The sequence below is a fragment of the Myotis daubentonii genome, chromosome 2 (genome assembly GCF_963259705.1).
Source record: "Myotis daubentonii chromosome 2, mMyoDau2.1, whole genome shotgun sequence".
Classification (NCBI taxonomy): Eukaryota; Metazoa; Chordata; class Mammalia; order Chiroptera; family Vespertilionidae; genus Myotis; species Myotis daubentonii.
The window spans coordinates 199184136-199197138 of record NC_081841.1 but is presented as its reverse complement, the minus strand read 5'-3'; the positions used below and the strand labels follow the sequence as shown (position 1 = coordinate 199197138).

The 13003-nt window shown below is 43.6% G+C and overlaps 2 protein-coding genes across 10 annotated transcripts in view; both read right to left on the bottom strand.

Annotated features, from left to right (window-relative positions):
- Positions 1 to 535: 535 nt before the first annotated feature.
- On the bottom strand, positions 536 to 6273 carry PLPP5 (phospholipid phosphatase 5). Of its 4 annotated transcripts, none has more exons than XM_059685382.1 (7): positions 6110 to 6265; positions 5851 to 5959; positions 5110 to 5200; positions 4425 to 4488; positions 4001 to 4125; positions 2935 to 3105; positions 536 to 1578 (listed from the first exon to the last, which is right to left on the bottom strand). In XM_059685382.1, exons 1-7 carry the CDS (start codon positions 6184 to 6186, stop codon positions 1415 to 1417), a joined length of 801 nt encoding a protein of 266 aa, XP_059541365.1. In that variant the 5' UTR covers positions 6187 to 6265; the 3' UTR covers positions 536 to 1414. The 4 variants fall into 4 exon arrangements, with proteins under 4 accessions (XP_059541365.1, XP_059541366.1, XP_059541367.1 ...); XM_059685383.1 differs by having other exon boundaries at positions 5851 to 5931; positions 6110 to 6203; XM_059685384.1 differs by having other exon boundaries at positions 1440 to 1578; positions 3946 to 4125; positions 6110 to 6273.
- Positions 6274 to 6852: 579 nt separating this feature from the next.
- NSD3 (nuclear receptor binding SET domain protein 3) overlaps positions 6853 to 13003 on the bottom strand; it is a 112523-nt gene continuing 106372 nt past the window's right edge. For all 6 annotated transcript variants that reach the window (XM_059685367.1, XM_059685365.1, XM_059685369.1 and 3 more), the window contains one exon: positions 6853 to 12947. In XM_059685367.1, coding sequence (XP_059541350.1) covers positions 12706 to 12947 — 242 coding nt within the window. In that variant the 3' untranslated portion in view covers positions 6853 to 12705. The remainder of the gene's footprint in view (positions 12948 to 13003) is intronic.

Sequence of the window (13003 nt, the reverse complement as noted above, 5' to 3'; positions counted from 1 at the left end):
CACCTCAGCAGCACTAAGGATATCCAACTGCAGCTTAGGCCTGCTCCCCACTGGCAAGTGGACATCCCCCGAGGGCTGTTGGGCTGCCAGAGGGATGTCTGACTGCCAGCTTCGGCCCAATCCCCTGAGGAGCCGGCCTAAGCCAGCAGGTGGACATCCCCCCGAGGGGTCCCAGACTCGAGAGGGCACAGGCCAGGCTGAGGGACCCCCTCCCCGAGTGCACAAATTTTTGTGCACTGGGCCTCTAGTTTAACATATAACCTCAATAGAGAAAGTTAGTTGTAGGTACTAGAGCATCCATTCTAATGATATCCTGTAATTGGTTCCTTTTAGTTCATTATGAAGAGGGACAGAAAAAGATTTGTCCTTCAGATAATGATCTCTGTTATTTTTCTTTCCTGCCTTAGCCAGTTGGCAAAGTTGATGCATTTGGGAAGATCTTCGGTCATGAAGGGAGAGAAAGAAGCTCATGAACACAGTTAAGGACAAATGAGGTAGAAACAGTCATCAGTTATTAGCACTGAAACCACACTCCTAACCATTTTCTTTTTTATTGTGTTTACTTAGTAATTTGACAAATCACTTATGTCCACAGTATTAAAAATAGACAGCACTATCTAGCTGGACTTGGATAAGATATGCAGAGCAGTGGTAAACCAGCCAGAAACAGATACTTCCCTAGTTAAGGCTTAATGGAACTGTCACCAGAGAAAGTAAACGGAACTAAAATAACGTAGTTGGTCATGCCCTAAATTTTAAGATTTTGAGGTATAGGAAATGAAGTTTTGAGAATTGACTCTAGCTTTTAGGATAAAGTAGGGCTATGTAAAGGCTTCCTTGTGACAAGATCCTTCTAAGGGAGGCATTTATGCCCTAGCTGGTTTGGCTCAGTAGATAGTCAGCCTATGGACTGAAGTATCTTGGGTTTGATTCCAGTCAAGGGCATGTACCTCGGTTGGACACTCCATCCTCAGGGTTGGAGTATGTGAGGGAGGCAACCAATCTATGTTTCTCTCCCTCTGTCTCTCCCCCTCCCTCCCACTCTCTCACAAAATCAATGGAAAAAATATCCTTGGGTGAGGATTAACAACAACAAAGGCATTATATGTAGAAATACCTCTGTAGACCTTGGGATAACAATCTTATGAACCAGATTCGTACGCTGTTGGAGTATTATTGAAGGATCTCTTATGAGAATGCATGGCCTACAGTAGTGAAAAGGAACCTTGTGACTCCTCATGATGAATTCATGTGAGCAGGGGAAAAACTGCATAATCGTATGGAACAGAAATAAATGCTGATGTCCTCACTTGTATCTTTTAACAGGTCAAAGGGTAGGAAATTCTTGTCTTCCCATGGTCCAGAGAGGAGGGGCTGATTCACCTATTCTTCTCCATTGAGGTAGCTCCAGTTTCTAAATATCAAGCTGATAAGGATCCATAGAATTCTTTTGTGCAGTGGGAAGTACAAGTGTGTTGTGAAATGGTTTATGGCATTCTGCATCAGTCAGAGGAGGGTAATACTGCCGGTAGCAGACATAGGCAAATGTCAGGCCAATCACGGATCCAGTTAGAACATCTGAAGAGAGAGGAGATGAAGGCTTCCCTTAATCATATTAGACTAGCGGTTCTCAACCTGTGGGTCGCGACCCCTTTGGGGGATCGAACGCCCCTTTCACAGGGGTCGCCTAAGACCATCGGAAAACACATATATAATTACGTATTGTTTTTGTGATTAATCACTATGCTTTAATTATGTTTAATTTGTAACAATGAAAATACATCCTGCATATCAGATATTTACGTTACGATTCATAACGGTAGCAAAATTACAGTTATGAAGTAGCAACGAAAATAATTTTATGGTTGGGGGGTCACCACAACATGAGGAACTGTATTAAAGGTCCGTGGCATTAGGAAGGTTGAGAACCACTGTATTAGACTCTTCAATCATGTCAGACAGCACACAGTCTAGAGAACTTGGCCCTCCAGGTTATTCTATTGTTTGGGCTGCAAAAACCCAGGCTTAAGGCCTTCTCAGTTTGACCATAAAGTTTACAGGATTATCAGATTGTTCTCTAAGCACCAAAGCAAAACACATTTTTAGTTAAGTATAAGAAGCCTTTTTCAAGTACATTAGATTGATTTTTTTTAAATTTAGAAGAATAACAAAGGTTCACTTCATGCTATTAACAATTTTCCTTGTTTTCACCACTTAAAACATTTTAGAGGAAGGAATAAACTCTTCAGGAGTCATCTCTCTTTTAAAAAAATTAGTTTACGTTCATTGAATTTTAGTTTCATTTCTGAACAAGATCTCATGACAACTTGATTTTTATTTTAAGACAGTAAATAAATTTGTGCTTTGAGGTTTGCTGTAAAACATTTCTTATACATTGGGGCCTTGACTTACGAGTGTCCCGACTAACGAGGTTTTCGAGATACGAGCCGTCTCTCGGCCGATTTTTTGCTTTGAGTTGCGAGCTACAATTCAGGTTATGAGCCAGCATCAGATACCCCACCGCTAGTTGGCGCAGCAAACGTCATAGTGAACGCCACATCAGCCCAGCATCACGTGTCTCGTTCACAATTGACTTGACATACGAGTAATTTGAGTTATGAGCTCCGTCACGGAACGAATTAAACTCATAAGTCAAGGCCCCACTGTAGTTTATTCTAAATTTATGATGCCTCAAAATAATGGAAAAATTAGGACATTAATTCTTGGTTATCTCTTTAAAAGGTCCAGTCTCCTTTCTCATCTTTCATGTAGTTATAAATGCATTCTCTTAGGATAGGCCCCAGACCATCCCATACTCACTGGTTTATTCATTCAACAGACTCTTAGTGAGCGTCTCCTCTGTGCCAGGTGCTGGAGATAAAATGATGAGTGATAGATACATGGAAGCTTCCATGGCATTAAGACCTTGCTTACCTTGCCAGTGATGCTTGTAGTCACAGGTGCGGGACAGTGCAATCACAGTTGCTAGAAGAAGAGGTGACAGAAAGGCACAGAACCTCCAAGATTTTCCACGGCCTTGTGGTGTGAAGCAGTGTAACTTCCCTGCCAGGTAGAAGGAAGCAAAGGCCAGCCCAGCAAATGCAACTAGAAGAGGGAAGACCTGTAAGTGTATGATTTAAAGGAAGCCACTCACTAATCTGCAAGTAGGAGGCCAGGGGACACGAACATATTTTATCCCTTTTTTTTGTATATTTCTGGAGTAGAACACTGATTATGAGGGAGAGGGAAACTAAAGGAAAAATTAAACACTTTATTTTGTGATGCAAAATTAATATTTATCCTAATAGTTTTTGGAGTACTGGGTGTATGACTTTGGGCAGGTTACTTCTCGATGCCTTAGTTTTCTCATGTATAAATGGGAGTCGTAGAAATAATAGTACCCACTTCATTGGGCTAGTAGAGTGTCAAATGAGGTAGAATCTAAAATGCTTTCCACTAGCTGGTGTGGCTCAGTGATTGAGAGCCAACCTATGAATCAGGAGGTCACGGTTCGATTCCTGGTTCGGGCACATGCCCGGGTTGTGGGCTCGATCTCCATTGTGGGGTGTGCAGGAGGCAGCCACTTGATGTTTCTCTCTCATCATTGATGTTTCTCTCTTTCTTTCCCTTCCTCTCTGAAATCAATAAAAACATATTTTAAAAAATAAAATGCTTTTCAAAACACCTGACACATAGTGTCAAAGGTTAGTTAATATTTCTATGACTAGTACCAGATGGTAAGATCTAACAAATATACAATAGTAATAGTAATAAAATGTTCAAATCTCATGAAGGTAAACTACCTCCCCTATTTTTGAATATTTACCCTAATATTTGAGGCTCAGGCTTGTGAAATCGTGGGGTTCTTAAAAGATGGGGGGGTTGTCTCCAATTTCTAGATACAACAAGAGTAGTACGATGTTTCCATCCTCACAAGCTTCCTACGTTAAATGCAGTGATCCCCCAAACCACAGAAGTAGAGTCCGCATGGTAGGCATACAGGAAGCATGTCCACTAGGGAAGCTCTTACGGCCCTCATTCACCACATCCTCATCTCCCGTGCACGTCAAGTCAGAATGGGCTTGCCCATCAGGGAAGCAGCGGTAGAAGAAGTCCGGGCGTGGTCTGGAAGAAATGAGCAGGTGTCATTTCTGGTCACAACTCCAGAAATTATATGTTAGTGTATCAGACATCCATAATCCTGTTAACTGTTGGTTAAATAGTGTCCCAGGCAAAATCATGAGATTGGGACCGAAAAGAGCCCAGTGTCATCCGCAGGACTGAGGGGCAGGGAAGGGAGCAAGAACAGGCTGAGAGTAAAGAAGAGAAGGATGAGGAGAAAGATGTGTGCCGAGTGCCATCAACCCTCTCTCCTGCCACGGGAAGGCCGAGGCAGGCACTGGTGGCTCCCTCTTGTCACTTACCTCCCCACTATCAGCTTTACTGTGTTGGTAAAGACACCATTCAGAACTAGGGCAAGGCTGGCAGCTGGAAGACAAAGAAGTGTATCGTTAGTGGCATCCATCCACTTCGAAGGAACGGCATGGTCACTGCCTCAGTGACAACAGACATGGCCTTTCGGAGTTAGAGGAACGGTCGGGCTCAGGCTGACTACACAGTGGGGAATGCCAGCCGCGCTCCAAAGGGTCTCGGTTCAACATACCCTGGTTGTTGCAGGTTCAATCCCTGGCCTCTGTTGGGACGTGTGCCGGAGGCAACCAATCGATGTGTCTCTGTCACATCGATGTTTCTATCTCTCCCCTTCCCTTCGACTCTCTCTGAAAATCAATGGAAAAAATATCCTCAGGTGAGGATTAACAACAACAACATGATTCTGGCCCTCAACTGGCTGCTCAGTGTGGCACAGGGAGAACTGTGCAGGCTGAAGGCATGTCTGAGGCACACATCACCCAGGGCATGCAGGCACACCTGTGAGGTTGAAAGTTCTTACAGTGCTATTTCTCTGTCTCCCAGGGTAACAAGGGGTCCAGGGCAGATACAAGTACTTCAGGAATGTAGAACTCGGTGGCTTCCACACACTGAGGCCACACCCTGCCTTCCCAGTCCAGCACTAAGGCAAGACACCAGCTAGAAAGGGTTAGTTCTCACCCAGGCAGGCTTGTTTGCTGTCTGTTGTGTCCGCCTTCTTGAGACATTTGGCCAGGAGGATCAGAGACAGTGGAGAGAGAAATGCAATGACCTGAACCAGAACATGCCAAAGGTTAACAATCAAACAAAACCACAAAACCAGCTGGTGAAGGAGCTCCCACACGCAGTGGTTCTCAACCTCCCTAATGCCTCGACCCTTTAATGCAGCTCATGTTGTGGTGACCCCCAACCATAAAATTATCTTTGTTGCTACTTCATAACTGTAATTTTGCTATGAATTGTAATGTAAATATCTGATATGCAGGGTGTATTTATTTAGGTGACCCCTGTGAAAGGGTCGTTCAACCCCCAAAGGGGTCGCGACCCACAGGTTGAGAACCGCTGTCCCACAGGAAGAGGGATGGAAGTGACAGAACCCATGTCAGACCCAACCGCTTCCCAGGAAATACAAACTCAGTGTCTGGGTTAACGCCCCGGGCGGTGCTCCAGTAGGTCCAGCCTCTCCAATGGCCCGACACCCTCGGGCACTGCGCTCACAGACCTCGGCTCCCAACGCACTGGCGAGGGCGCCCTAAACCTGACTCTTAAACATTAGGAAGCAACACCTTCGCACGTTATCAAAGCGAGTAATAAGCTCCCCACAACGCCCGTTTCGGAGCCAGAAGGACCGCTTTGGCTTCCCAGCCTTAAAGCCCAGTTCGCAGTCCCCGGGGCAGGAGGAAGGGCTCGTTCTCCACGCACAAACATCGACTTGGTAGGGAAATACTCTGCTTCCACATACGGGTTCCGGTACAGCCACATCTCCTCGGGCTGGATAAGCCTCTGGAAGGGAGGGAGCAGCTCTGTTACCCTGAAGGGAAACAAAAAAGTGCAGAGCACGTTGGTCTGCTTCCCTCCGGCTCCCCGCGACCCCGGAAGAGCCTGCAGCGCTGCGGGACCCCTCCCACCCGGTCCATGCAAGAGGGTGTCGCCCCCGGAGTCCGATCCGTAAGCTGCTTACAGGAAGGCCGTGAACAGTGCGATCCGCACGCCCAGTTCGGCCCCGAGGGCCGCCGCTGCCTTCCTCATCCGAGCCATGCCGCCGCCGCTCAGCTCAGCCCCGACGCGCGCTGACGTGGCAGCCGCTGCGGCGAGGACGCGGGGCCGCCCCGGGGGCGGGTCTCAGCGGCTGTCCGCGCCCCCTGGCGGGCACTCGGGGAACTGCACGCAGGGGAGGCGCTCAGCCTCCTTAGCCGGGCTGACGGGGCAGGTCAGCCGTCCAGGAAGGAGCGGCAGCTTGGCCTGTTCTCAGATCACCTAGCAAAAGGGATGGAAAGCAAGCAGTGCTGCTCTCCGGTGCATTCGGCAAGGAGCTAGCTCCCAGTGTCCTGCACGCAGGCTACCTTCCCGTCTGATAAACCAATGGGATGAAAGTGATTTCAGCCTCCCAGTCATGTCCTTCGCCAACTGGCCAGTGCCTGGATATTCTCAGAGGATACCAAAGCACGTAGCACCATTCTCCAAGGACCTTTCCTCCACGAACACAAAACCTCTGCATTTCCCGGTCCCAGTTTATTAGCAGCGTTGCATTTTGAAGGAAGATGTACTTACCGCGCACCCAGGACTTGCTGTGCTGCAGGCCTTGCTCACTGAGAGTTGGCACACTGGGTGGGGCGGCACCGCAGCCAGTCCCCTCCCTCCCAGGAAGGCCTCTGGCCCAGTGACTTATAGCAAGAAACCACAGGCAATGAACAAGTCCACATATTTAATTTGGAACATACAGGACAATTTATTGAAGTCAATCTCAAGCAAAATCTGAAATCAGTGGAATGTCATTAAAAACCTTTCCAAATGAATCCTCATGGAAGCAAAAAACCCCCAACAAAACAAACCACATTTGAATTCCAAAGTATTTATAAAATAAAAAAGGCAACATCTCAGTAAATATAATATACAAAAATTGTATATTCCTACCAGCACAGATAGCAGTAAGCAGCTTAAATATTACAGGCAATCCTAAATACACGATAACGAGTCAACAATAAGCTATCTATATACAGGTTAACCAAGCTTTTCACACTCCACACTATGCAATAAAACATAGGCCAATCAACAAAATCCCCAAAATATATATCTTGAAGTCTGTGTGGCAACATCAAGTCGATATACAGTAATGCCCTAGTGGAACACCCCCAGGAAAAATGGTCACTAATCCTTTAGTGTCGAGCTTCTAGCCAAGTCACAGAAACTCAAAAGAGATTGACTTTAGTGAATATTGGTGCTTTGTTATTAAAGACTCAAGTCTCAAGTGATTTAGGTAAAATAACATTTCACAGGATCTACAAAGTTTATTACAGTTAAAGTACAGAAATAACCAATCTACAAAGGTTGTTATCATAGATAAAGATCACAAGGAAATGAAAACAGAATCTGTAGGTATCTGTGTTTGTGCAATATCACAAGTGAGTAAAAATGAATTTCTCATATCAATTCAAATTTGCACACACCCTTGTATATAAAAAGAATCTTATTATTAGCCAGTTGTAATCATCATTTAGCAACTTGGTTGTCTGTGGCAATAATAATTTTCTTTTTTAACATAGGGTATGTGACAGCATAAATGAAATAAAGGGAGAGATATAAACAAATTTTATCCAGTCCACTTCCAAACTGACAAGAATACCTATCAATACCTAATCCAGATAATCTGCATTCACACATATCAGAAGTCTGGTGGGCAGGGAAGGGAGTACTGAACCTGAGGGTGCTTCTTACCAATATGCAGATACAGTAACGTCACTTAAGAAAACTAAGGACTGAATAAATGACTTTGGCAACTACTCATCTTTTCCCTTTTATTACACGTTAATGACTTTCAGAGGCTACCAAAAAACAGGTAACTCTCTCTCTCCTCCCCCTTCATACGTATGTGCCCCAGCACCTAACTGGTCACTTAAGCAATGGACTGACAAAAAAAAAGAATGGAAATGGTTTTTAAACACACAGGTTACACCCAGCATTTCAAGAGTGTAACATAAGTGCAAATTCCCCCCACCCACTTCCCAGGCAGGCATACATTAGAAAGAAAGAAGAGGTGCTTAGGTTGACAAAAGGATAAAGAACATACATAGGAAATATTCATCAAAATGCTGCTAGCGTCCCATGCAGGAATCTCTCCCTCAGATGTGTACATTGGATCTGAGAAACCTACTGTGAACACGCTCTCCCACTTGCAGAACTTCACCTTTAATCCGAGTGGAAGAGGAGAAGAGACTAGGCTATTTTCAAAACAGTATATAAAACAATGCTTTCTACTTCATAAATTTTAAAATAACTGTTAACATAAGGAGAATCTGAAGAATTTCAAGTACTTAAAAAACCTGAATTCATGAGGCAGAGGTCTCAAAGTTAAAGTGACTACTTCGCACCTGTGGTAAACATCATCGCCCCCCTCCCTTATCCTACTCTCCCACCCCCTTTTCTCCCTGTGCCCCACCCCAGGTAAAAGTTGGTAGACTTCAGTATATACAAATTTCCAACTTTTCAATATTTGTCAATACATGACAAAGCTGACTAATTATATCTATGCCCTTGCTAATCTGAAAATGGGAGAAAGTTCTCTTCTTTGTTGACAAATAACCACAGACCAGTTCCATGTGGCCCTAGGTCAAAGGACATTACTCCAAATGATCATTTCGTGTCTGCAGCAACTTGGACAACTTGGGGGTGGCTAGATACATCAGCCTTGTAGGAAGTATGACAAGTCTAACTGCACTGCCCATGGAGCCGCTTCCCAGGATCATCATACCTCACGGACAAGCACGTCACACGTAGCTTCCCAAGCGTGACTGTTTTCTTATCCTGCTGGGACACAGCACGTGGCGGCACCTTGACTTTAGGGTGAACGTTAAAGGAAGCTTTGTGTTTAAAAATGAAACAAAAGACAAGCGATAAATGCTGGGTAGTCCAGAGATTACATTCTGTACAGCTGGCCTATGTATCCGTTTCCAAACTGCAGATCTGGATGGACCCTGATTGGAACACATACCATGCAACAAACGACTCCAAAAGGAGGCCCTACTTCATGAACCAGGAAAGAGTTGCCCAACAACCTGCCCTGTCTCAGAGTCCTTTACATGATTACCTCAGAATTGCACAACATTATTTACAAATACTTGGGAATGGCAGAAGGGAACTGGAGCAGTCTTACCTGCCCCCATTATTATTATTATTATTATTATTATTATTATTATTATTTTAGTTTTGAGGTATGTTCCTGCCTTGAACATACAAGTTTCGATGATTCTAAAAGTAAGCCTATTCTATAACTTAGGCCAGATTATTTTTGAGAATTCAGAGAGAATGGGAGCTTGTTAAAACAAACAGGAAAGTAAACCCCGCCTCGCCCCTAACTAGCCCTGACTGAACACTGAGGAAGTGACTGTGTCCTCGGCTGCTTCAGCCTTCTCAGCCGCGACGGCCGCGCCTGCTTCCTCGTGCCGGCCACGGCCCGGCCCCTCTCTCACTGCACAGCGTCTGGAATTTTTATCAGGATTTCATCTTTGTTACTGATCCAATTTCCGATGCTTTATGATGATTATAAAAAACCTTATTTTCACTTCTTCCTCCCAAGAATTAACATGAGGTTAAAAAAAATACCATTATCCCAAGCTACTTTAAGTGATCTCATTTTGGACAATAATAAAAACCAACCAGGTATGCTCTGGCCACATACAGTTAAAAGTTAACAGATACCAACCTCAGACTGCGTGAGCAGTGTGTGTTTGGAATATTTCACTGGGGAAGCACGGACAAGCACAGTGCATGTATACCATGCACATTTAAAGCACAATTGACTCTTTTTCTGCTTCCAGAACCTGCAACTTCACATGTATTCAATAGTCAACAGTAACACGACGGAGGTGTAAGAAGAGCTCCTTGGCACTGGCATGACTAAAACCACTTTTTAGACCATGAAAGAACACTCATGCACAGACCCAGAGCTAGGGTTAGCTATTTTGTTTTCTACCCTGATTTCTGAAATGTCAGAACAATCCTATTAGTCACCCCGCCCCCCCAAATTAAGAAGGCTCAGCAGAGCTCTATTATATATACACAAACAAAATGTGACACAATGAAGAACTGCATAAAAATACTTAAATCTAATGTATTTGTGTTTATAGACTAGACCCTGGCTTACCATATAAAAGTCATCAGATATCAAATAGCACTAAGGAGATAAGATTTCATGTTGGATATTGTTTTAACAAGAGTTACATTTTGAATATGAAAGGAAATCCTTCATGTTAGTAAGTTTAGAAAAGCAAACATTTATCATATATATATATATAAAATAAAGTTTTAGTATGATAAAACCTAGATTTTCTTAAATTATTTTTTAAAAGGACATCAAGCTATATAATTGTTCAAGAGCAAAGGTTAGTGTTTTGGCGAGATGTAATCCATGTTAGTTGCAGCAATTCCAGTTGCTAACATGTATAGCATTTTCCATTTTGCTCTTTCTTTTGGGACCATATCTAATCAACAGAACTATTGGAGGCCCAATAAGTTACCTCAAAACTAATTGCCAGAATCAGGCAAGTGGCAGTTTAGGAGCTTAAGTAAAGGAAATGTAGTGTTGTTTTTTGTTTTGTTTTTTCCCCCCCACAAGACAAAATCCAGTATAATTGCACATTTACATACAAAAAAAAGAGAGGCACAAAACAGCTTTTCTTCTTTTTTCCAGAGAAGAGCTCTAAATTGATAAGGAAAAGAAACACATATAACACAACTGAAGGAGTGTGGTAGAGCATCTGCCCTCCCTACCTTCATAAGGTTACTAGGTACTTCTTAAGGGAAAATAAATGTTATCAGGTACCAGCAATTTATGTAAGCAGTCAAAATTCACAGAGAAAGTTAACTTTCATTCAAGCTAATTCTAGACTTCTACTTAGTACAGTGTTACAACAATGTCTGACATTACTAATTATTTCTTACAAGGAATACTGGGATATACATATTCCTAGGGGTTAAAAGCAAGTGAGTTTTGTGGGCAGACATCTTTGTACACTTGCATCTATGAGATGCAAGCACCACAGCCAATCATTTTGGCTAACACTGCTTCCTCGGGAGCTTTTCCTAAGTGGTTCCTAAGATGAAGTGTATTTGTGTGGCTACTATACACCCTGTAGAAGGGCTTCCCCTCCCTTCTTCTATGGGGACAATGTTAAGTACCAGATAATAGAAATTGTTGACATATAACTTTGAGATGTGCCTGCCCCCCCCCCCCCCCAATAGGAACTAAACCAAAAAGCGCTATTCAAAAACAATTCAAATTCATCTGTGTAGTTTCACCAGGAAACTTGAGGAGTCAGTTGATAAAGGGAATGTCTGATTAGGAGAGGGAAGCAGAGACAAAATAAAATACCCTTAATTCTTTCCAAGGCACCCAGGGTGTGACAGCCAGTGGTGCTTCTGTCACCCAGCTGTTCTGGTCTGTGCCTTTTCTCTCCTCCCTCTAGCTGCCTTTATCTGTCAAGAAATAGGAATGAGCCCGGCCAGGGTGCTCAGTGGTTGAACGTTAGCCTATGAACCAGGAAGTCAGGGTTCGATTCCCTGCCAGGGCACATGCCTGGGTTGTGAGCTCGATCCCCAGTAGGGGGCGTGCAGGAGGCAGCTGATCAATGATTCTCCCCTATTACTGATGTTTCTATCTCTCTCTCCCTCTTCCTTCCTCTCTGAAATCAATAAAAATATGTATAAAAAAGAAATAGGAATGACCACTCTAATACTGCATTCATATCTACATAAATGCACTTCATCAAAAAGACCCACTATCAATGGAAAACACTTCAAACTCAGTAAGTGCATCCATTTCTTTTTTTCTCCAAACCAAAACCAAAACCAAAACCACACTATTTAACTTTCTAGGTAAAGTTATCGTATCACAAAGCCCACCTAGTTTAAGACCACAGAGGTAAAATCCACGGGAGCATTTTGTTTTCAAGAGGCCAGATTCGATGCTTCCATAGAACCCTTCTCCAAGGCTATGAAAGACATTTGAAAGGAAAGAGAAGTTAGCCTACCTACTACACAGTAAAGAGGTATATAAAGATCATCATATCCTTTGCTAGCGGGCTTTCTCCAATTCCTACTTAACACACTCACACATACACTGATTAGACTATCTGAACTACACTTCTCAACATTTTAAAAAATGAAAATAAATAAAGGAATGATGGCGACTTTTGCTTTTTACATCCAAGGACTTTACACTTATGTCATTAACAAAACTTTCTTTTCTCTTTGTTCTTATTTTAAAAGCAAAGACATATCTTTTTCCAACTGCAAGGCCTTGAAGCACAATAAAAGGCAAGCAAGGGCCAAGGGAATCGAACCCTCCACTCAAGAATCACCAAAACAACAAAATCAAACAAAACCCAGATATCACCAACTGCTTCTGCCTCAGGACCAGGCTTCCAGTCTCTTAATAAGGCAGTACTGATGGCAAAGGCTGTGCACACTGCAGCAGTCTCTCCTTCACTAACACACCATCTATTTACGTTCTGCTTTTCCTTTTTGTTCAAAGAGAAAGGAAAAAAGGAAATCACCACCCATTCATTCTTTTGCTTCTTCTCCATGATCTTGTGATTCCAATTTACATTTGATCTTGCTCCAGTATTCTGGTGGCACAGGAGCCCCGGGGTCATGTTCGGAGCAGCAGAGAAGGCCTTCCAGTGCAGAGGGGACCAGAGCCCCCTTCCCATGATCTTTACAGAAGGAACGTGGACAGAACTCACAGAAGGAAACAGCTGCACTGCTGCACTCATCACACTGATGCCACGGGCACTCCCACTTTCCTACGGGGTGGGCAGGAGGAGAAGAGCCCAAGTTAGTGCCTATCTTGATTACCTAC